This window comes from Hemitrygon akajei, chromosome 23 (assembly GCF_048418815.1).
Source record: "Hemitrygon akajei chromosome 23, sHemAka1.3, whole genome shotgun sequence".
Classification (NCBI taxonomy): Eukaryota; Metazoa; Chordata; class Chondrichthyes; order Myliobatiformes; family Dasyatidae; genus Hemitrygon; species Hemitrygon akajei.
Genome location: NC_133146.1, coordinates 18,986,326 through 19,008,280, shown reverse-complemented (window position 1 = coordinate 19,008,280; position 21,955 = coordinate 18,986,326). Strand labels below are relative to the sequence as shown.

The following is a 21,955-nucleotide window of genomic DNA, read 5'->3' as shown; positions in this document are numbered from 1 at the left end:
CAACTATTCTAATAAAACCTGCACCTATTGAAATCCCTATAAATCTTCACGTTTAATGTGAAAGTTGCACAGAGTAACTAAACAGCAACCCTGCAGCTTTAATTAGAGGCTTCTATTTTTGGACAGTGCAACATTCATAAAATGCTGGAGGTACTAAACAGCATCTACGGAGGGAAATGAAATATCCATAATTTCTCTGATCTGCCAAGTTCCTCCAGCATTTTATGTTTTACTTTAGGTTTCCAGCATCTACAGAATCTTGTCTCCATTTTCAACAGTAAAGATTTGCTTTGTCACATGTATAGTGAAATGCATTGTTTTGCCTCAAATCTGGGGGCAGCTCAAGCCACCATGCTTCTGGAACCAACATACCATGCCCACAACTTGGTAATCTTAGCCCATGTGTTTTTGGAATGTAGGAGGAAACCTATGTAGCCAGTGAGAACATACTCCTTATAGACAGCAGCAGCAATCTTACAGCTCCTACCGTAAAGCATTGTTTTAACGGCAATGCTCCAGTACTGACTTGCTTCAGAACACTGCCTTTGGTGTGACATTACCAGCATTGAATAGGTTGTAATGGTTAATAAGCCTTGCTTCCATAAGTCTTTCCACCCAAAGCAGTGGGAGAACAAGTCACAGAGAAACCCAGAACTCCAGTTAGTATCTTCAGCTGTACAAAGAAGGTAAAAAAAAAACCAACACAAGTTTGGTTTATTCGAAGACAGCTATAAAGATGTTCTGCTGATCCTTTGGTGTCGATACTTCTGAAGACAGCAGTAAAATGTCCAAAGTAGTTTCACATTAACTAATGGTTAGGGAAAGTTTGGGAGTTACTGTTAATAGGCCAAACATGGGCAAATGGAACTCTTAGATGGGTGTCTTGATTGGAACTGCACCATTTGGGCTGAAGGGCTGCTGCTTTGACTTCGGGGGTTCTAGTTCAAAACCATCACATTGCCCTAGCTCTGAGCATGCACGAGACTGCAACCAGAACTAATCCGTACTGTCTTGATGGCTGTGCTTTTTGGAGTGACCTGATGGAGGGATATTCACAGGAAGAGAAGTCTCTATAAAACATTGACATCTTTCTTTGCAAAGGGAAAATGTACATCTTTGCAGAAGGTTTCTCGGTGCCATTACAAACTCCACAAAACATCTGATTTCAGTGTTTTATTGTAAATTTCATCAAAACTTTAAAAAAAACACCAAGGAACAACCCTGTTCACTCACATTACTGCAAAACTTCTTGGTGCGGCAATGTGTCGCAAATGTACCACCTCGGCATGAGCTGAAGGGGAGGATGGGGCTAAAAATGAGAATGCCACGGATACCGTGAAAATATATGCACCCTTTGTTCATTCTGAGAACGACGTGGGAATCGGGGAACAAGAATTGGAATAGCTTCCATTCCTGATGGGGTGGGCTGGGCCAGCAGTGGGGAGGACCTGTCACTGTGGATTGTATGCCCCTGCGGCCAGTAGCAGGTTACGGCGGGTGAAGTGCAGGCCGATAACAGGCGTGGATTTGGTCATGTAGGAGCCCAGCAGCAGCTCCTGCGAGTTGTCAGTCAAGTTGATGTGCCCAGTAGCAGTGCTGAAATCATCCGTCTCAAGGTCCTCGAAGGCTTTCACCGTATCCCACATTTTCACAGTATGATCCATGGACCCTGAAACAACAAGGAATGGGTCAGAAGATTCCTTTGCCAGCAGCAAAGCCCCAATTTCATCAGCAGACACACTCCTCCATTGCCTCTGCCATGCTTTGGAATGCATCAAATTACATTTGACTATTGTAATGTCAGAGGTATAGCAGCCAATAACCAGAGCCCCAGCTCCCACACACTCCCTTTAACACATTGCGGCCCTGGGTCCCACCATCCCTTGTATAACACATCACATTTATTATACTGTTAATTAATATCTATTAAACAAGGATCCAACCGTGAGCTGAACTATTGATTGGACAAACATTCAGCTAGTCAGGCAACATCTGTTAGGAGAGAATGACCTTGGATCAGAATTGGTGTGTCAGCTCTACCTATTGTGCTTTCCAGCAGTTTGTATTCCACTCATTTGCTGCCCGGGCTAATCAGCAAGGAAATAACGGTATGAAAGGTAGTGTGAATCTCACGCAACAGCTTGAGAATTTGAATTTTAACAATGTGAAAATAAACAGCTGGCCACAGCGGAAGTAGCAGCAAAGCTGCCTTATTACTCGGAGCCAATGTGACTCCAGTCATGTGGTTGAATGTGGGTTTTAGAACCACCAGCTCCTTGAAACAGAAAATGTTGGCAAGGAGCTGAAAGTCCTACCCTGCTGCAAAATGAAGCATCTCACCTGATGCTAAAATCTCCCCGTCACGGCTAAACTTCAGGGCATAGATAGTATCGGTGTGACCCTTCAGCTCTCCCACGAGAAGCCCGTGCCCAATATCCCACAGCAGCACACGCCCATCTGTGGCACCCGAGGCCAGGTACCTGCCGTTTGGAGAAAACACTAGCGAGTGGATTGGCCCCTGAAAGAAAGGACAGGGCATTAATGAGGCCTGTCTCAGCCAAGCTCCCAACAATCACTAGCAAAGAGCTGCCTACCTTGTGTCCAGTGAGGATTCGGACGCAGTTGCCATTTAGAACATCCCACAGCCGGATGGTCCGGTCTGCAGATCCAGTGACGACATAATTGGAGTTGGGATGAAATCTCGTGCAGGTGACATCTGAGAGATGACCGGAGAATATTCGCAGAGGTTGATAGTGATCTGTTACCCAGAGCCTGAGGGATTGAATGTCCCACGTGTTATTCAAGTTTATACAGCACATTAATACACAAGAGTTGTCAACTCAAGCAACAATTGGCAGCAATTTGAAATAACATTGAGCCCTTCGGAAAGTCATGAGACGTCCAGGCATAGAAGCTATGAGCCAAATATACTGTGATTAATGCAGATGGGTTCCACAGGCCAGAATGGAAATGACGGGCTGAATAGACTGTTTCCATATTGACAACCATGACTCTAAGACGCAATAATTCTGACTTACTCACCGTGCCACACGATCATGACCTCCTGAAATGAAGTAATAGCCATAGGGAGAGAACTGTGTGTCCCACACTGGATAGTTGTGTCCCTTGTAACCCACAAGGCAGGTGAAGGTTTGCAGACTCCACAGCCTCACCGTCCCATCCTCCGAGCTGGACAAAAGGTAATTCCTGAAGAGAGAGGAAGAACAACTCTGCATTCTGTCATACCATCTGTTCTGCCACTGTCTGCTGCTGGCAGCATGTTTCCGCTGTGCCCATGAATTAAAATTAAAACTGCTGCTGTTATTCTCTCTCTTCCCCCCCCCCCCCCCCCCTTTACCCTACCTATTATGTTCAAGAGATACAAGAGAGAATTATTCTCTTTGGAGAAATTGAGATAAAAGGAAATTTGAAGGATGTGCATTAAACTGAGGGAAGCCCCTTGCATCAGTGGATGGTCCCAGTACCAGAAGCACAGATGGAACATTTTGCCCAACAGATATAGGACACTGGAGGCAATGTTCAGGAACCCAGAGTCTACAGGGAGATAGAAACTGAAGCAGTGCTTTCAGAGGGAATTGGAGAGGTACTTGAGGGAGAGTAATTTGTAGGGCTTTGGAACAAAGGCACACAAATTCTGTGGGCTGAAAGACTGACAGGGCAAAGATTTAATGGGTCGAATGATCTCCTGTGTTGTAGCAAGTTTAGCTGACCGGTGATGTTGTGGCATCTGCACCGGAATTTGAGGCAAGTGCTACTGGGTTTGAATCTGGCTGGCCTTTTGCATACTTTCCATCGGTGCTGGGTTGAGCGTCGAGCAAGCAACTCGGCTTCGTAAAAAAGCAAGACCAAAAAATGCTAAAGGGCAAGGTTGCCGCCCAATGAGCCACAAGACACAGAAAGGAACAACAACAATGTTCTAGCAATGTATCACTTAATCTGGACTGCATTTATGCACCAACAACATCAACAAGGACATTAGATGGCCAGGAGCACAACAACCTTTGTAAGAGTTTATGGGGAGCTCACTACCTGTCAGGACTGAAGCTGGTCCCATACACAGGGCCACCATGTCCTAGTAACATTTTAAACTCGCAGGCAGACTTCTCGTCCATTATTCTCTCCAGCACATCTTCCGACTCTTTGTCGATTAAACTAAGATCTGCAGGAGAAAGACAAAACACTTAGTCAGCCTGCACTTGCATTGAGATCAAGCGTCAATACCCCTCCCCCATCTGATTGGGTCTGGACACCTCATGTTATATAAAAACCATCCTGAGTAAGGGTAATGTCCGTTGCTGCTACATGAACCCACAACTTCAAACCGTGTGCCACAGAAATGCAGAGCTCTGTGGTGTTGCTCAGGAGGTTTGTAAACACATGACAATCTACATACAGAATCTCACTTGAAATTGTACATCTTGTCAAATCCCATGGGAAGAGGTGGTATTTGTGTAATGGCAAGTTACTGTTCTCTACTGACAATCACGCACTCAGCACCCGACCTGGGAGTGGCAGAGCAGAGTGTGGAGGAGGAAGGAATTGGGGAATAGAACTCTCACAGAAGGTGGTGACAAAATTCTTTCAGTCAGCCCGAGGGAGCTGCAATAATGAAGAGCTGCTTGTGGCTCAAGAAGCAAAATAACGTTATGGCTCAGTATGCACAACGTATTTCATCGCGGGTCATCACACTTGTCCTGACAGTGGCTGAGGAACCATGAATTCACTCATGAAGAGATTCTTCATGAACAAAGGACAGCACCTAAACATAAAGGGCCAAATGGACTCCTCTAGATTCAATTGCAGAGGGTGAGGCAGAATGAACAAGCCTACTAAGCCATCATAGGCACTAGCCTCCCCCAACCCCAGCAAAGACATCTTCAAAAGGCAGTTTTTGTCATTAGGACCCCTAGCACTCAGGGCCTGCCTCTTCTTATTTCTGCCATCAGGGAAGAAGTACAGGAGCCTGAAGATACACACTCAGCGATTCAGAAAGAGCTTCTTGCCTTCCGCCGTCAGGTTTGTGAATGGACAATGAAACTGAACACTACTGCACTATTTTTGCTCTCTTTTGGCACTGATACATATAGATAGATATAAATGAAATTATTTAATTGTAATTCATAGTATATTTTTTGTACTCTACTGCTGCGGCAAAACAACAAATTTCACGACATGTGTCTGTGATAACAAACCTGACTGATTTTGGTGGGCAAGTGATAAGCAATTAGTGAGGGGAAAACCAACAAAACAATGTGTCAAATCACCACCGTTGCAGCCTCCAGCGGGACCATCGCCTTTTCTCTGGTTCTGTGCATTTACCTGTGGCCCCTTTGACGCTCCGCAGCTTCTTCGGCGTAATGCTCCATACTCTGACGGTGGAATCAGCGAATCCACCCGCTATCAGACTGGAATCATCCGTGAAATCAACTGCGGTGAGTCCCTGGAACAGGGCAGAATGGCAATGGTCAGAAATCAGGCAGGATGACAAGTCATTTGGAAGCGTGCATAACCAAACTTTCTGTGCACAAAATCACAACTGCAACCAGGGTCTTGTATAAATTCAGCAGCAATGATTTTACATTCAATACTTAGGCAAACTGTGCGGAAACAGGCCTTTCAGCCCATTGAGTCGATACAATCAACCATTTACACATCCTACATTAAATCCATTTTATTCTCCCCACAGCCCTATCAAATACCCTCCAAATTCTACTCTCACCCACACACTAGGGGCAATTTAAAGTGGCCAGTTAACCCACTGACCCTCACATCTTTGGGATGTTAGAAGGAAAGCCACACAGAGAGCATCTGATTCAGGATCTGAACCAGTGAAGCAGCAGCTCTGCTCACTGTGGCACTCTGCTGCCCCAATTTAAGCACTGTGAGCAGATCTGCAGTTATTTGTCATATATGCATCAAAACAAGGAAATGCCTCGTTTGTATCAAATCAAATCTGTGAAGGTGGTGTTGGGTTGCAAGTATACCATCAGGGTCTTTTTAACTTTGTAGTTTCTTAACTCTAGCCGGAAGGATCTTGCATCGTCTGATCATATGTCACTTCTTTCTAAGAGTTGATTTTATTTTTGACCATTAGAACCATCCCATCCCCTCTATCTAGCTTTTGATTCAAGCTGTATCGTTAGATGTTAAGCTCCCAACAGTGATCTTTCAGCCACTACTCAGTGATGCCCATGTTATACCTGGCAATCTCTAAACGAGCTACAAGATCATATTCCTTATACATTGTGTGTATTCAAATGTAACTCCTTCAGTCCTGTACTCCTCACCCTTTTCAATATTGCCTCTATGTTACACTCCAATTCATCTCACTGACTGCAATTTTGCCCTATCATCTGCCTGACCTTCCTCAGTCTCACTACACACTGCATCTTACTTGCACACCAACTGCCCCATCCTCAGTCCTATCGTAATGGTTCCCATTCCCCTGCCCAATTAGTTTCAACCCTCCCCAACTGCTCTAGCAAACCTGCCCGCAAGGATATTGGTCCTGTACAGGTTCAGGTGTAACTGGTCCTTTTAAAAAAAATATATATACAGGTCATACCTTCCCCAGAAGAGATCCCAATGGTCCATAAGTCTGGAACCTTTACCCTGCACCAATTATTTGGCCACACATTCAATTGGGTTGTATGAGCACATTGGTTTGAAAGGGCCTGTCGCTGGTGTGTCTCTAAATTTTTTTTTAAATCAGTGGACCCCTGCATCCCTAATGAAGAGGATTATAAAACACAATGCAATAGATTTGCAAGCTTCCGTTGCTAGGAAATGCAGAGGTTGTGTAATTCCTCCTGGGCCAAGACTGTCACTGGAGTAGGTCACTAACCTGATAGGCGTTTAGGAAGCTGTAAAAGCAGATGGAAGGTAGACAGTCTGGACCAAGCTTCACCCTCTTTGCAGCTTCCTTCATTATCATTATCTTGTCCAGCTTGTCAGAATCTTTCAGCTCAGGAAGCGGAATTCTTGAGTGTGAAAGAAAGGAGGACTTAAGATTTACACACCTTGGGACTTCCTGAGATGTTTAACAGCTATTGAGGAAGGTTTCAAAGGGATCAATACTGTAATGAAGGAAACACAACTGCCACGTTTGCAACAACAAGCTCATATAAAAAGTCTTCATAAATCTGTCTTAAAATAAATATTGCCTTGGGACAAACGTAGTGACAGAAATAACAACTTCTATTTGTGAAACACTTGTATAAGGACAAATCTTTCCAAAGCCAGTTCACGGAAATGTCTCAGCACAAAAAAATGACCAAAGGGGGCATTAGGGAAATGCCACAAAGCTTGGCCATCGTTATAAGTTAATAAGCACCTTAAAATTGAACAAAAGAATTCCAGAGCTTAAGGCCCAAACACTCGAAGTCACAGCTGCTATTGGTGGAGCAATTAAATTCTGAATGACTAAGTGAGATGCAATGAAAATAGAGTTGCAGGGCTGAGGGAGCTTACAGATAGAAAAGGAGTATATGGAGAGGCTTTGGAGGGAAAAAAGTACTAATCAGACCCAGACCAATGGTACAAAAACTCAAATGCTAGAAGAACTCAGCCAATAAGACTGCAACTGTGAAAAGAGAACCAGTTAGTGTTTTGAGTCACAGACCCTCCAGAGAATTAGGGAAGAGCGAGTGTAGGGCAAAATACTCTATCTAGGGCTAGGTTAAGACAGATCCAGTGATAAGGAACATGAGCATTGATCGTTATGGAAGCAGGCGGGTGGCAATCAGCACAAGAGGTTGTTTGTTGGTGACATAGTGCGGAGTTTAAAGAGGACATAGAAAAAAGGGAGAAGGTTCTGAAGAGAGAATATAGGGAGTTAGGCAGAAAGCTAAAGGCAACACCTCCAGAGTAGTAATCTTTGGATTGCTGCTTGTGCCATGTGCCAATGAGGGTAAGAATTGGATGATTTGGCAGATTAATGGGTGAATAACTGGTACAGGGGGCAGGCTTTCAGATTTCTGGTGTGTAGTGAGACTATGAGAAAGAACAGACAGACGGTTGGGCAAAATTGCAGTCAGTGGGATGAATTAAAGTGTAACAGAGGTTCAGTTGCTCTGTGCCGTGTCATATGATGTGGACGACCATGGTTTTTTCATGAGCATGATTGTTGGGTAAATTTTTCTATAAAAGTGGTTTGCCACTGCCTTCTTCTGGGCTGTGTCTTTACAAGATGGGCAACCTCAGCCATTGCCAATACTCTTCAGAGAAAGTCTGGCATCAGTGGTCGTGTAACCAGGACTTGAAATATGCAAAAACTGCTCATATGATCACTCAGCACCTGCTCACACAGCTTCATGTGACCCTGATTGAGGTGTGGTGACTAAACAGATTCAACACCTTGCCCAAAGGTGACCTGCAGGCTAGTAAGGAGCGTCTTACACCTACTTTGGTAGAAACATATCTCCACCCTGACATAACAGGGGTCAAAATCAAAAAGGGTGATGAATACAGGACTGAGTTGAATACATGCAGTACATGGAATAAGGTCCTGCTGTGCAGTCAGAGATTGGCAGGTATGATGTTATGGGACAAGCAGGTAGGCAGAAGGTGGCTCTACTGGTAAAAAAACATAAATTAAATCCTCAGGGAAAGGTGACATAGGATCAGACAATGTAGAATCCTTGTTGGTACAGTTGAACTGTAAAGATAAAAAGTCCCTGATGGGAGTTATACACAGGCCTCTGAACAGTAACCAGGACGTGGGCTTCGAATTTTAACAGGAGATAGAAAAGACTTGTCAGAAGGGCAATGTTGCGATAATCATGGAGGATTTCAATAAGCAGATAGATTGGGAAAATCTGATTTGGAGCTGGATCCCAAGAGGGAATTTGAAGAATGCCCATGAGATGGGTTTTTGTTTTAAAAGTAGCCTGTCGTTGAGCCCATTAGGGAAATAGCAGTTCTCAATTGGGTGTTATATAATAACCCAGATTTGATTAGGAAGCTTAAAGTAAAGAAAGACTTAAGATGCAGTGATCATAATACGATAGAATTCACTCTGCAATTTGAGAAGGAGAAGCTAAAATCAGATGTATCAGTATTACAGTGGAGGAAAAGGAATTACAGAGGCATGAGAGAGGAGCTGGCCAAAGTTGATTGGAAGGGGACACTAGAAGAGATGACGGCAGAATAGCAATGGCTGGTGTTTCTGGGGGAGAAACTCAGAAGGCGCCAGAAAGATATATCCCAAAGCTGAAGATGCTTCTAAGGGGAGGATGAGGCAACCATGGCTGACAACTGAAGTCAAAGACAACTTAAAAGCAAAAGAGAGGGAAGGTAGAGGATTGGGAAGCTTTTAAAAACCAACGGAAGGCAAGTAAAAAGCCATAAAGAGAAAAAAAGGTTAAATATGAAGGCAAGCTAGCCAATAATATAAAAGAGGATACCAAAGATTTTTTTTTCAACTATACAAGGTGTAAAACAGAAACAAGAGTGGATACCAGACCACTGGAAAATTACACTGGCGATAGTAATGAGGGACAAAGAAATGGGGGAGGGACAAGAGATTAGCAGAATGCCAGAAATGCAAGATGTCAGGGGGCAGAAGTGAGATGAAAGGTCTGAAGGTAGATAAATCACTTAGACCAGATGGACTACACTCCACGGTTCTGAAAGTGTAGCTGAAGAGTTTGTGGAAGCAGTAGTAATGATCTTTCAAGAATCACTAGATCCTGGAAAGGTTCCTGAGGATTGGAAAGTTGCAAGTGTCACTCCACTCTTTAAGAAGGGAGAGAGGCAGAATAAAGGAAATTATAGGCCAGTTAGCCTGACTTCAGTGGTTGGAAAGATGTTGGAGTCTCTTACTAAGGATGAAATTTCAGGGTACTTGGAGGCTCATGGTAATTTAGGCAAAGTCAACATGGCTTCCATAAGGGGATATCATGCCTGACAAATCTGTTGTAATTCTTTGAGAAAATAACAGGAAGGGTAGACAAAGGAGAGTCAGTAAGTGGATGTTGTTTATTAGGATTTTCAGAATGCCTCGACAAGATGCTACTCATGAGACTGCATAACAAAGTCAGAGCCTGTGGTATTACAGGAAAGGTACTAGAATGAATAGAATACTGCCTGACCGGCAGGAGGTAAAGAATGGGAATAAAGCAGGCTACTTCTGGTTGGCTGCCAGTGGCTAGAGGTGTGCTACAGGAGTCAGTGTTGGGACTGCTTCTTTTCACGTTTTATGTCAATGATTTGAATGAAGGAATAAATAGCTTTGTGACGTAGTTTGCAGACGATACAAAGGTAGGTGGAAGGGCAGGTAGTGTTGAGGAAAAAGGGTGTCTGCAGAAGGACTTGGGCAGACTGGACAAATGTAAGATAATGTAGGGAAATGCTTGATTGTGCATGTTGACAGAAGTAATAAAGATGTGGACTATATTGTAAATACGGAAAAAATTCAAATATCAGAGATGCAGATGGACCTCGTGCAGGATTCACTAAAGATCAACTTGCAGGTTGAGTCAGTGCTAAGAAAGGCAAATGGAATATTAACATTCATTTCGAGAGGATGTAATGCAGTGGCTTTATAAGATAGTGGTCAGACCACTCTTGGAGCATTGTGAGCAGTTGTGGGCCCCTCATCTAAGAATGGATGTGCTGTCATTGGGGAGAGTCCAGAGGAGGTTCATGAGAGTGAGCCCAGGAATAAAATGAGGAGCATTTGATGGCTCTGGGCCTGTACTTGTTGGGAGTTTTAGAAAAATGATGGGTGATCTCATTGAAACCGATCGAATACGTAAAGGTCTGGATGGAGTGGATGTTTTCAATAGGTGGGGGAGTCTAGGACCACAGGACACAGCCTCAGAATTGAGAGACATCCATTTAAAATGGAGATGAGGAAAAATTTCTTTAGTCAGAAGGTGGCGAATCTGTGCAATTCTTTGCAGCATGTGGCTGTGCAGGCCAAGTTGTTGGGTATATTTACAGGGAGAAGGCAGGAGAATAAAGCTGAGAGGGATAATAAAAGCTGTAAAATTCAATGTCCATTCCAGTAGGTTGCAAAGTGTGAGGAAAGATAAAATGTTGCTCAAGTTAAGAAATTAAGCCTCACTGTAGCTGCGGGTGGGAATGGGAATGGGATTGATAGTTAAAGTGGTGTGCTACAGGAGGCTCAGGATCACCACTCTGAATTGAGTGCATTTGCTCCCAGAGTGATCGATCACCCAGTCTGCGTGGTTTCTCCAGTGTAGAGGAGTCCACATTATGAACACCAGATATAGTGCACTAGACTGAAAGTGCACATGAATCACTGCTTCACCTGGAGTATTTGAGCTCCTGGATGGTAGGAAGGGGTATGAACTGATTTTGCATCTCTTCAGGTTGCATGGGAAGGTGCCTTGAGACAGGAAATTGGTGGGAGAATGGAAGAGAGAATGATGAAGTGATCAAACCTGGAACATGCAGAAAGAGGAGAGGGGAAGATGTGAGTGAAAATGGGATCATGTTGGAAGTGGTGGAAATTGTGAAAGATGTATTGAATGTGAAGGCTGTTGGCGTAGAAGTTGAAAGAAGGAGGACTTCTTTGTTTCATCCCGGGTAGAGGGGGTAAGAGCACACATGCAGAAAGCAGAAGAAATACCGCTGAGATCCATTCAGTACAGTAGAGGGGAGGTCATGATTCAGGACAGAGAACATGTCTGAGGCAGTAGAGTGGAAGCCACAAAAAATGTAACAGAAGTTGTTTGGAGAAAGGACTCATATCCTTACAGGAAGCCGGGTGAGAGGATGCACAGTTAGGTACCTGTGGGAGTCAGTGGGTTTATATAACATGCCAGTGAACATAGAGGTTTGGGTGACGAAGACCTGGTGTGTTCAGACATGGAGTGCAGAGGTTATGAATGGCCCAAGCTTACCAGGAGCAGAACAAAGCAGAAACACAAAGAATTCTTCACATGCTTCAAATCTTGAGGAACACACGCAAAATTCTGGAGGAACTCAGCATGCCAGGCAGCATTTATTGAGGAGAATAAACAGTTGACAAGTCGGACCGGGCATGATGGGTCTCAACCTGAAACGCTGATTGTTTATTCCCCTCCGTAAATCCTGGCTGTCTTGCTGAGTTCCTCCAGAAATGTGCGTGTGTGTGTGTAACAAAGCAGGCTGGACAGGAGAGTGCTGGGGTAGAGCGGAGATGTATATTACAGGGGTGAAAGTAGCTGATCAGTGATCTCAGGCAAGTGCACTAGCCATAATGTCACGAGTAACACTTGAGGTTAAAGACCTGCTCTCATCTTTCTGAAACTTGCACATTTTAATTTGGATCATTTTATAAAACTGCTTCTCACCTGCTGAGCGTGCACAGAACAGGTGCCAGTTGACTAGCTTTGGACACAATGTGACATTGGCAAACTCAACGTTTATTAACCAGTAGTGTACCCAATGCAGGATTGTTTGATGAGATAGTGTAGAGTGTACGTCTCTTCTTCTGCCCCACCACCCAACTGGGCAGAAGATACAAAACCTGCAAGGACATACCACTAGACTCAAGAACAGCTTCTATCCCACTGTTGTAAGATAATTGAACAGTCCTCTTGTAGCATAAATTGGAATTGCTACCTTGTCACGGCCTTGCACCTTATTGTCTTCCTGCACTGCGTTTTCTCTGGAACTAACACTTTGTTCTGCTCTCCGTTACTCTTTTCCCCTCTATCTTGGTGTACTGATGTGGTGAAGTGTTCTGTGTGGCAAGCAAAGTTTTGCACTGTACTTCAGAACAAATGACAACAATAAAGCAATAACCTAACCTGGAGTGAGTGATGAAATAGTGTAGGGGGAATTTTAGTAGCAACAGGGTCTCTGGAATGAAAAATCTCCTGTCCTAATGAACAACATTGTCATTTGAAAACACCCTCTCTTTAGGATTGTTTTTAAATGGCATTAAATGAGTGAAAGGCTCGTCTGTTAGAGCCAATCATTATCCTGCCCAATCAGCTGCAACTGAGGGGTGTCATTGCCAGACCTGTTCTGTGGAGGGGCATTGGGGTCCTGCTTCTTGCTCTTTGCCCCCAGGCTGTCCTTTTTCGGCTTCTTCTTCTTCGGTTTCCCCTCCTCATTTTCTCCTTCCTCATCTTCATCATCGAGAGGCAGCTCAATCTCAGGCTCCTTCAACAGTCCGAAGAACACCTGTCAAGATTTTGACAAGTTATCTTGGTGCAGCCTCCTGTTCCCCACCAGATGCACAGTACTAGGACTGTAGCTCCTCACTCTGGGTGTTCAAGGTTAGTAACACAACAATGGCAAATGAAAACAGTGAACAGAGGAAAAACACACAGATTGGAGATCACCTCAGAAAAGAGAAATAGTACTTAACAAGAGTAGCAAAATCCAGAGAAACCTCTACAAGCTCTCTTCCCCCTGTTTCAGTTAGTTGCCATTCCCCTAGATGGAAACCGAAGCCCAGAACTCCTCACCAATCCTGTAAAGAATGGCTACTAGGATCCGATGTCAGAGTTGTACAGCACTGAAACAGGCCCTTTGCCCCATCACATCCAGGCCAACCCATTCAACCATCTATATTAATCCCATTTGCCTGCAGTAGCTCCATTTACTTCTCTGCCTTGCCTGTTTAAAAACCTCCTAAACTGAGCAATTGTATCAGATTCCACCTCCCCGGCAGCATGTTCCAATTATCAGCCACACTAAAAAATGTCTCCCTCAAATCCCTTTTAAATCTCTAACCTTGGACCTTAAACCTATTTCATCTTGTTTTTGATACTCTCTGTTTCTGAGAGGATCTATCCTACAATAAGATAGGCACATGGACGATAGAAAAATGGAGGGCTACGTGGGAAGGAAGGGTTAGATTGATCTTAGAGAAGGTTAGAAGGCTGGTATGACATCGTGGGCCGAAGGGCCCGTACAATACTGTTCTATAAACTTTTAGAACAGTATAAAGGTCTGGTTGTCCATCAGCCTCCTTTGCTCCAGGGAAAATAATCCCAACCTATCAAACCTCTCCCAGTAACTAGAGTGCTCCAGTCCAGGCAACATCCTGGTGAAACACCTCTGCACGCTCTCCAATACAACAAGATCCTAGCCTCAACGCGTTGACCAGAACAACAACAATACTCTTAATGTTTTACATGTTGCAGTACAACTTCCCAGCTTTGACATTCTGTGCCCCAGCCTATGAATGCAAGTATGCCACATGCCCTCTTCAGCACCCTATCTATCCGCTTGTGATGCCACTTTCAAGAGAATTAGGAATTTGAAGCCCAAGCTCCCACTGTTCAACACTCTTCAGTGCACAACCATTTACTGTATACGTCCTATCCCATCTGACTTCCCAAAATACACTTGTTGGGAATAAATTCTATCTGCTGGTGCTCTGACCCACTTTCCATCTGATCTATATCCTGCTGTATCAGTAGACTGTGTTCCTTGCAATCCACAATAGCGCTAACATGTAACATCCACAAACTTACTAATCAAACCTCCTACATTCACATTTCTACTAACCCTCAAGAGAATGGGAACGGGCCTCGAATCCACCACTGACCCTCTGGAGAATAGGAACTGAAGCCCAGGACTCCCCACTGACCCTCCAGAGAATGGGAACTCAGGTCCAGAACTCCCTACTGATCCGACAAAGAATGAAGACCACCAAGTGCCCACCTTGGTTTTATTGGCCTCCCTCTTGGCCTCGCCTGCCATTCCTCCAGACGTTAACTCAATCTGCTGCTTGCTCCTGGGCATCCCGTCAAAGACGTCGATGAACAGGTGCTCCTGCACGATGTTCCAGATCTGGTTGTTGTGCCTCTCCTGCAGGTGGCGTTTCAGGCACTGGTAGGAGTCACGTGAGATGCGCAGCACAAACTTGCTGGTGCGGAAGTCTAGAACCGTCTCGTTACCCTGCATGTGTTCTTTCTTGGACAGCCCAGCCAGCACTCGCAGGTCATCCTGGTAGTAACCTTCCTGATCTCCATGGTACCTGAAATAAACCATGTCACAGGTTAATAGTGCATTTACAAGGAGCACTAAGCAAGAAAGCAGCAATCAAGAACCCCATCATCCAGGCCATGCTCTCTTCTCATTAGTACCATTGAGCTGGAGGTACAGAAACCTTAGGTCCCACACCGCCAGCGTCAGGAAAAATTATTAACCTACAACCATCAGGCTCCTGAACTGGCATGGACAACTTCACTCACCACAACTCTGAACTGATTCCACAACCTACAGACTCATTTCCAAGATATTTAAGGAAAATAAATCGAAATACAACCAAATTTATGAAAAACTATACACGGGGCGCCATGGTAGCATGACGCTATTACAGCTCAGGGCATCAGAGTTTGGATTTCAATTCCGATGCTGTCTGTAAGAAATTTGTACATTTCACCTGTGATTCAAGGGATTTCATCCGAGTGCTCCAGATTCCTCCCACACACCAAAGATGTACTGGTTAGTAGATTAACTGGTTATTATAAGCTCTCCTGGGATTAGGCTAGGGTTAAATAGGTGGCTTGCTGAGTGGTGTAGCTCGCTGGGTGTGGAAGGGTCCATTCCGTGTTGCATTTATAAATATAAATATATAAATAGTGACAACCACCATTGTGCAAAAGATGGCAATATTGTGTCCCATCATTGCTCATTCTTACAAATTCCAGCAGGTATAAACTAATCTAACTATCTGATAAGCATGCCCAACCTTACTAAAGTAGGCAGCAGGTTCACTTAGGAACACGCTTTCTCTGCCAGGTCCCCCTCTCAATATTCATCATCATGTGCTGTGTCATATGATGTGGGAGATCATGGTCTCCAGAACCATGATTGTTCTTGGCAAATGTTTCTACAGAAGTGGTTTGCCATTGCCTTCTTCTGGGCAGTGTCTTTCCAAGATGGTGACCCCAGCCATGATCAATACTCTTCAGAGATTGTCTGCCTGGTGACCCTGATCAGGTGGGGGGTGCGGTCTAAGCAGGTGCCCAACATTGTGTGCAGACTAGCAGAGGGAAGGAGCGCCTTACAGCTCCTTTGGGAGAGACGCATCTCCACCCTGCCCAATACTGTCTCGAATAATGGAGAATGGGGTGGAATAGGCATTCTACTGTAGGAAATGTAACCTTGCGAGGTTGCGCACTGCATGAAATCACGGCTCATTAAGTGCTGCAGTGTAACAGAATCGATTAACCAAGAAAGGGATAGGAACTGGGGTGATTTGGTGGTAGCCTATCTTTATATAGATTCCTTTACAAGTATTGCCCTTCCCAAATGAGGTGTAATTGAAATCCCCTCACTTGCTCCCATTATATCAGTTTTCCCCTTTAGAAATGGAACCATCTCTATTTTGTATATGCTTACATAAGAGTCACTGAACAATGATAACTGAGCGGTATTGAAGACTGCTACAGATGAAATTGTCCACGGGGCCCTGATTTTCCACTTCTGGAATTTCATACTGTGGAGTGGAAAATGCCTAAGTGCCTAACTTTCAAGCAGACATAATTTCCACCTATCGTCTCCCAGCTTCTCACTTCATCTCCCCTTCCCTCACCTACCTGCCTTCCCCCATCACCTTAGTAGCACATACAACATGCTGGACAAACTCAGCAGGTCAGGCAGCATCAAGAGTCCTGATGAAGGGTCTTGGCCTGAAATGTCATTTCCATAGATGCTGTGTGACCTGCCGAGTTCCTCCAGCATTTTGTGTGTGTGTGTTGCTCTGCATTTCCAGCATCTGCACAATCTCTGTGTTTATGATTCATCTGTCACCTGCCAGCTTGTAGTCCTTCCCTTCCCCCAACTTTCTGATTCTGGCGTCCTCCCCTTTCTTTACTGTTTATTTCCCCCTATAGACGTTGCCTGGCCTGAGTTTCAACAGCACTGTGTGTATTCACAGAGCAAGGGCTTGATCTAGTAACAGGAGGGGTTCTAGGCTGGAAACTACTCCCAGCTGCCTGTGTACCCTCACACTGAAGCAGACAGGCAACACCAACACCAGACTACATTAACTCTCTATGTGGAACAAATGCTATGCCTCCTCTTTGTGCTTCAAAGTTATTTACCCATCACACTGTGCCAGGCACTATATCAGATTGTTTTGGGTTGAAGCCTTACATCAGGACCCTGTCTGTCCTAGTGCAGGATTTCAGCCTGAACTATCGACAATTGCTTTCCCCTCACAGATGCTGTTCGACCCGATGAGTTCCTCCAGAAAACTGTTTTGTGCTCTATCGTTGACCCGTGACATTGCTGAGCTGCCACTCGTGCTCGGTAAGGAATTTAAACACTGACACAGTGTTCCACACACCGCACCGTGAGACTGTGTACTATAGCTGAGATATTGAAGTGTCAAGACTTGTTTGGGCCCCAGGAATGGCTTTACACGCTGACAGTGTTCCATACACCATTGTTGCCCTGTGGAACAAGCGGCAGACATGCTTGGGCTCCGGGTAAGGGGTTTGTAAGACATTGGGGCTTTGCTGACCTCTGGAAGAAGTGCCGGGCCTCACGTTCGTGTTCGTTGTAGACCAGCTCCAGGTACAGGTGCACGAACACCGGGTACAACAGGCTGGCCAGTTCGGCTTTCAGCGCGTCCAGCGCCGCCTCGATGAAGGCCTTCAGGCCGCTGTAGTACTCCTCGTAGAGGCTGGGGTCTCCCTGGTTGCTGTAGGCGGACAGCACCGAGCTGACGTCGGGCTGGTGCACTGAGTCGGGGCCGCGGGGACCGGCCGTTCTCAGCGCGTCGTCCAGCGCATCCTGCACGCTGGCCTCCCGCCGCAATGTCTCCTCGGCCTCGCGGAAGCGGTTCTTCTTCAGGAACTGGAGCACGGCGAGCAGGGTCTGGCGCTCGTTGAGCTCGGGGCCGGGACCCGCCGCCGGCCTGCCTCCCTCCCCCGGGCTCTCCGCCGTCTCCGTCTTCACCGCCAGCGTTGGCGACGGGCTGGGCGACGGCGAGGGCGCCGGAGAAGCAGCGGCGACGGCGGGGGCCGGGGTGGGAGTGGGGGTGGAGGTGGGCGCCACGGAGACAACGGGACTCGGGCTCGGCCCGTCACTCGGCGGCTCCGGCACCGCCGCCATTTTCACCATCTGCCGCTTTTTACGACAGCTGACCGCACTTATAGAAGCGGCTTTACGGTAGTGCTGGCACAGTTCCCGCTACTCTTTACGACAGTTAGGGCCGAAGCGAACTTCCTTTACAGTTTGACGATCAATTAAAGGGACAGGCCCCCACGTCAGACTTGGTATGGAGAAAGGTCAGGAAAAGTTCACCAATAATATACAAATAGTGTCATGCCCCAAACCAAATCATTATTTAAAAACACAGATTTCATGGCATATCAATAATAATAAATCTGATTTTGTAAACACGAGGAAATCTGCAGATGCTGGGAATTCAAGCAACACACACAAAATGCTGGTGGAACGCAGCAGGCCAGGCAACATCTATAGGAAGAAGTACAGTCGACATTTCGGGCCGAGACCCTTCGTCAGGACTAACTGAAAGATAAGATAGTAAGAGATTTGAAAGTGGGGAGGGGGAGGGGGAAATCCAAAATGATAGGAGAAGACGGGGGGGGGGGGGGAGGTGTGAAGTTAAGCGCTGGAAAGTTGATTGGCAAAAGGGATACAGAGCTGGAGGAGGGAAAGGATCATGGGACGGGAGGTCTAGGGAGAAAAAAAGGGGGAGGGGAGCACCAGAGGGAGATGGAGAACAGGCAAGGAGTGATTGTGAGAGGGGCAGAGAGAGAAAAGGGGGGAATAATAAATAAATAAGGGATGGGGTAAGAAGGGGAGGAGGGGCATTAACGGAAGTTAGAGAACTCAATGTTCATGCCATCAGGTTGGAGGCTACCCATATAAGGCATATAAGGTGGTGTTCCTCCAACCTGAGTGTGGCTTCATCTTGACAGTAGAGGAGGCCATGGATAGAGATATCAGAATGGGAATGGGATGTGGAATTAAAATGTGTGGCCACTGGGAGGTCCTGCTTTCTCTGGTGGACAGAGTGTAGGTGTTCAGCGAAATGGTCTCCCAGTCTGTGTCGGGTCTCACCAAACCGGATGCGGTATATCACACCAGCCGACTCACAGGTGAAGTGTCGCCTCACCTGGAGGGACTGTCTGGGGCCCTGAATGGATGGTGAGGGAGGAAATGTAAGGGCAGGTGTCGCACTTGTTCCGCTTACAAGGATAAGTGCCAGGAGGGAGATTGGTGGGAAGGGATGGGGGGTATGAATGGACAAGGGAGTTGCGTAGGGAGCGATCCCTGCGGAAAGCAGAAACAAGGGGGGAGGGAAAGATGTGCTTGGTAGCTCAGAGTGATGAGAGAATCCTAGAGTATCAAATTGTGTTGGGGATTTTAAGCATATAGGCCAAAGTATCTCAACTGTGTTGCACATCCCAGTTGCAAGTTGTTAGAAGCCTCAGCAACAAATATCATCGAAAGTCCTCACCATTTAGGCCGTGCCTTATTCTCACAGCTGGCATTCAGCACGAGGTAGTGAAACCTTAAATCCACCAAGTTCAAAGAAAAATACTTCTCTTCAACTATTCGGTTCATTTAGCAACCGTATGACCACTTTCATCATTTTGTACTAAAATAGGCTATTTTATATAGCAACTCCAAGTGCTGAAGGAACTCATTCTAATTGTGTTTTTTTCTTGTAAATATTGTATATAATTTGTTTCATTCATATTTTCCTATGAATGCAGTTATATGACGTGTGTGCCTGTGAGGCTGATGCAAATAACCTTTTCATTGCATCTTTGCACATATGGGCTTGTACAGTATATGGCAATAAACTTGACATGAAAACTGAATGTAATTTGTACTATTATATTTACTGTCGCTATACTTATTTTAAGCACTGATTCTTGTCACTATAACCCACTCTCTGGTAAAGTGCACCACCATTTTTAAACTGAAGTGCATTGTTGGGATGTTGGAGAAATTTAGAGCATAGGTAGATTCCGCGACGTCACCATCAGAGCAGGCAAACTCCACATGGACAGCACCTGAGTAGCAGCAGTGAGATAACTGAAGCCAAGGATCATGTTCCCCTAAGGGTTTATTCCCTTATTGGAGTACACCTGTACGTGACTTTGTCTAAGGTTGGGAGGCTGATGCACAGGCAGCCACCACGTGGTCCTTGAGAGTTGGGGGTCAGGGTCTGGTGGCATGGAATGCCAGGTGGCTGAGGAGTCCTGGCACTCAGTGCTGCAGCCTCCCTCCACCTTCACTGCCGCTGTGATGTGTCATCATCTTCCATCAGCTCCGCCACTGAGGCACTGTTCAGACCTGGGGGGTCGGCATCAAACTTGGGTTCCTGAAATTCTGAGACAACACCACTAACTGGTGTACCACCAAGCTGCCAGTAATACCTCGTTATGCCTTGCACCTTATTGTCGGCCTGCACTGCTTTTCCTCTGTAACACTTTATCCTGCATTCTGTTATTGTTTCCTCTTGTACTGCCTCAATGTACTGATGTAACAAAGTTTTTTCACTTCACCTCACTGCTTATGACAATAATAAACCAATTTTCACTCCTCTCTTCACAACACTGGGGCTAGGAGACAACCCCCGGCTGCCGTGCTTTGTGTCTGTGAACTTTGCAGTGATTTGCCCCGCTAGTACGACAAACTGAATACTGAGGCTTTGGGCTGCTCCAGGGATTCGGATCTAAGAATTCCGTTTTGTTTGGGATGCCGTTGTTGCTTGCTTCTAATGTCTGGATGATTTGTGCTCCCCCCCCCCCCCTTCTTTCTCTGCATATTGGGGATTGGTTTTTCTTTGTTTTTTAAATGGGTTCTTCTCTGGTTTCTTGCTTTGAGCAGACAAATCTCAAGGTTGTATAATTTATACGTTCTTTGATAATACATGTACTTTGAATCTTGGAATTTACTAATTTAACAATATACCTTCACACAGGAATAAGGTGGAGCAATGTATCACAAAGGGGATGTGCAACCCCTGTATATTGCACAAGGAAAGGAGACTACAGCGAATTGCAGGGATAGAGTAACCACGTGCATCTATCGGACAGGGACAGGGAACCCATATGTATTGCACAGTGACAGGGTACACCAGTATATTCTACAGGGACAGGGAATCCCGCTATATCACACGGGGCAGGAAACTTCCATAGCTCAGAGGTATACCTCATGTCACGGTGATATTGCCAACAGCAGTGCTCCATCCTTGGAGTTGTTACAGCTCGTGGAGAGGGATGGTAATGGGAACAAGCTTCCACTACCTAGTAAATGCTCCAAATGATGTACGCCTCAATTAGCCTCCGACAACCAGCTCCTGGTCTTCATGTGGGGCTTGGCTACTGAACCCGGCTGAACCATTTCTACTGACAGGAGAAGGGGCAAAGGCAGGTTACTGGAGCCTTAAAACCAGTTGTTTTGGGCAGATGGGGCTCATCAGCCGTGGTTGGCGGCTCAGCTAGGTGAAGGAAAACTCTGATCTCAAACCTCGGCTGTCTTGTGGCTATACCCACTCATGGGGAAAGCTTCGGGAGTGAACCTCGTGGGAAAAATCCAGAGCTGGAGTCCCTAAAGCAGTCCTACATTGAGTTCACTGCTGACTGGCAACTCCTGCGATGCTGCTGGTACCAAACTGTATCGGTCTCTGCCATTCATTTGGGTTCATCAGATGCATGGGGGGTGAGGCTTGCTCTCCATATCGTCCTGCCCAGGCTTGTGTATCTAGACAGCTAGGACGCAATATCTACGGTCAACTCTGACCGACAGAGGCCTCAGGCTCATCCATCAACCCCAACAAGGAAGGAGAGACCACCACTCCACAGATTTACTCAGGTGTCACGGAGATTTATAGGAGATGAAACCCAAGTTGGTTACAAAGAGTCAAGGTTTTGTTTATAGTCCAAGGTCAGGGCTTGTTTTTCTCCCCATTATCAGCTGACCTTGTCGGAGAGACGGAGCCGAGCATCTGGATTTCATGCTTGGCGTT

The 21,955-nt window shown here is 45.7% G+C and overlaps 1 protein-coding gene across 1 annotated transcript; it reads right to left on the bottom strand.

Annotated features, from left to right (window-relative positions):
• Nucleotides 1–733: 733 nt before the first annotated feature.
• Nucleotides 734–18,072, bottom strand: taf5 (TAF5 RNA polymerase II, TATA box binding protein (TBP)-associated factor). The gene is made up of 10 exons (XM_073027075.1): nucleotides 17,465–18,072; nucleotides 14,653–14,968; nucleotides 12,998–13,161; nucleotides 6,866–7,001; nucleotides 5,341–5,461; nucleotides 4,051–4,180; nucleotides 3,043–3,207; nucleotides 2,595–2,772; nucleotides 2,341–2,518; nucleotides 734–1,669 (listed from the first exon to the last, which is right to left on the bottom strand). Exons 1-10 carry the CDS (start codon nucleotides 18,064–18,066, stop codon nucleotides 1,452–1,454), a joined length of 2,208 nt encoding a protein of 735 aa, XP_072883176.1. The 5' UTR covers nucleotides 18,067–18,072; the 3' UTR covers nucleotides 734–1,451.
• Between the last annotated feature and the right edge of the window lie 3,883 nt (nucleotides 18,073–21,955).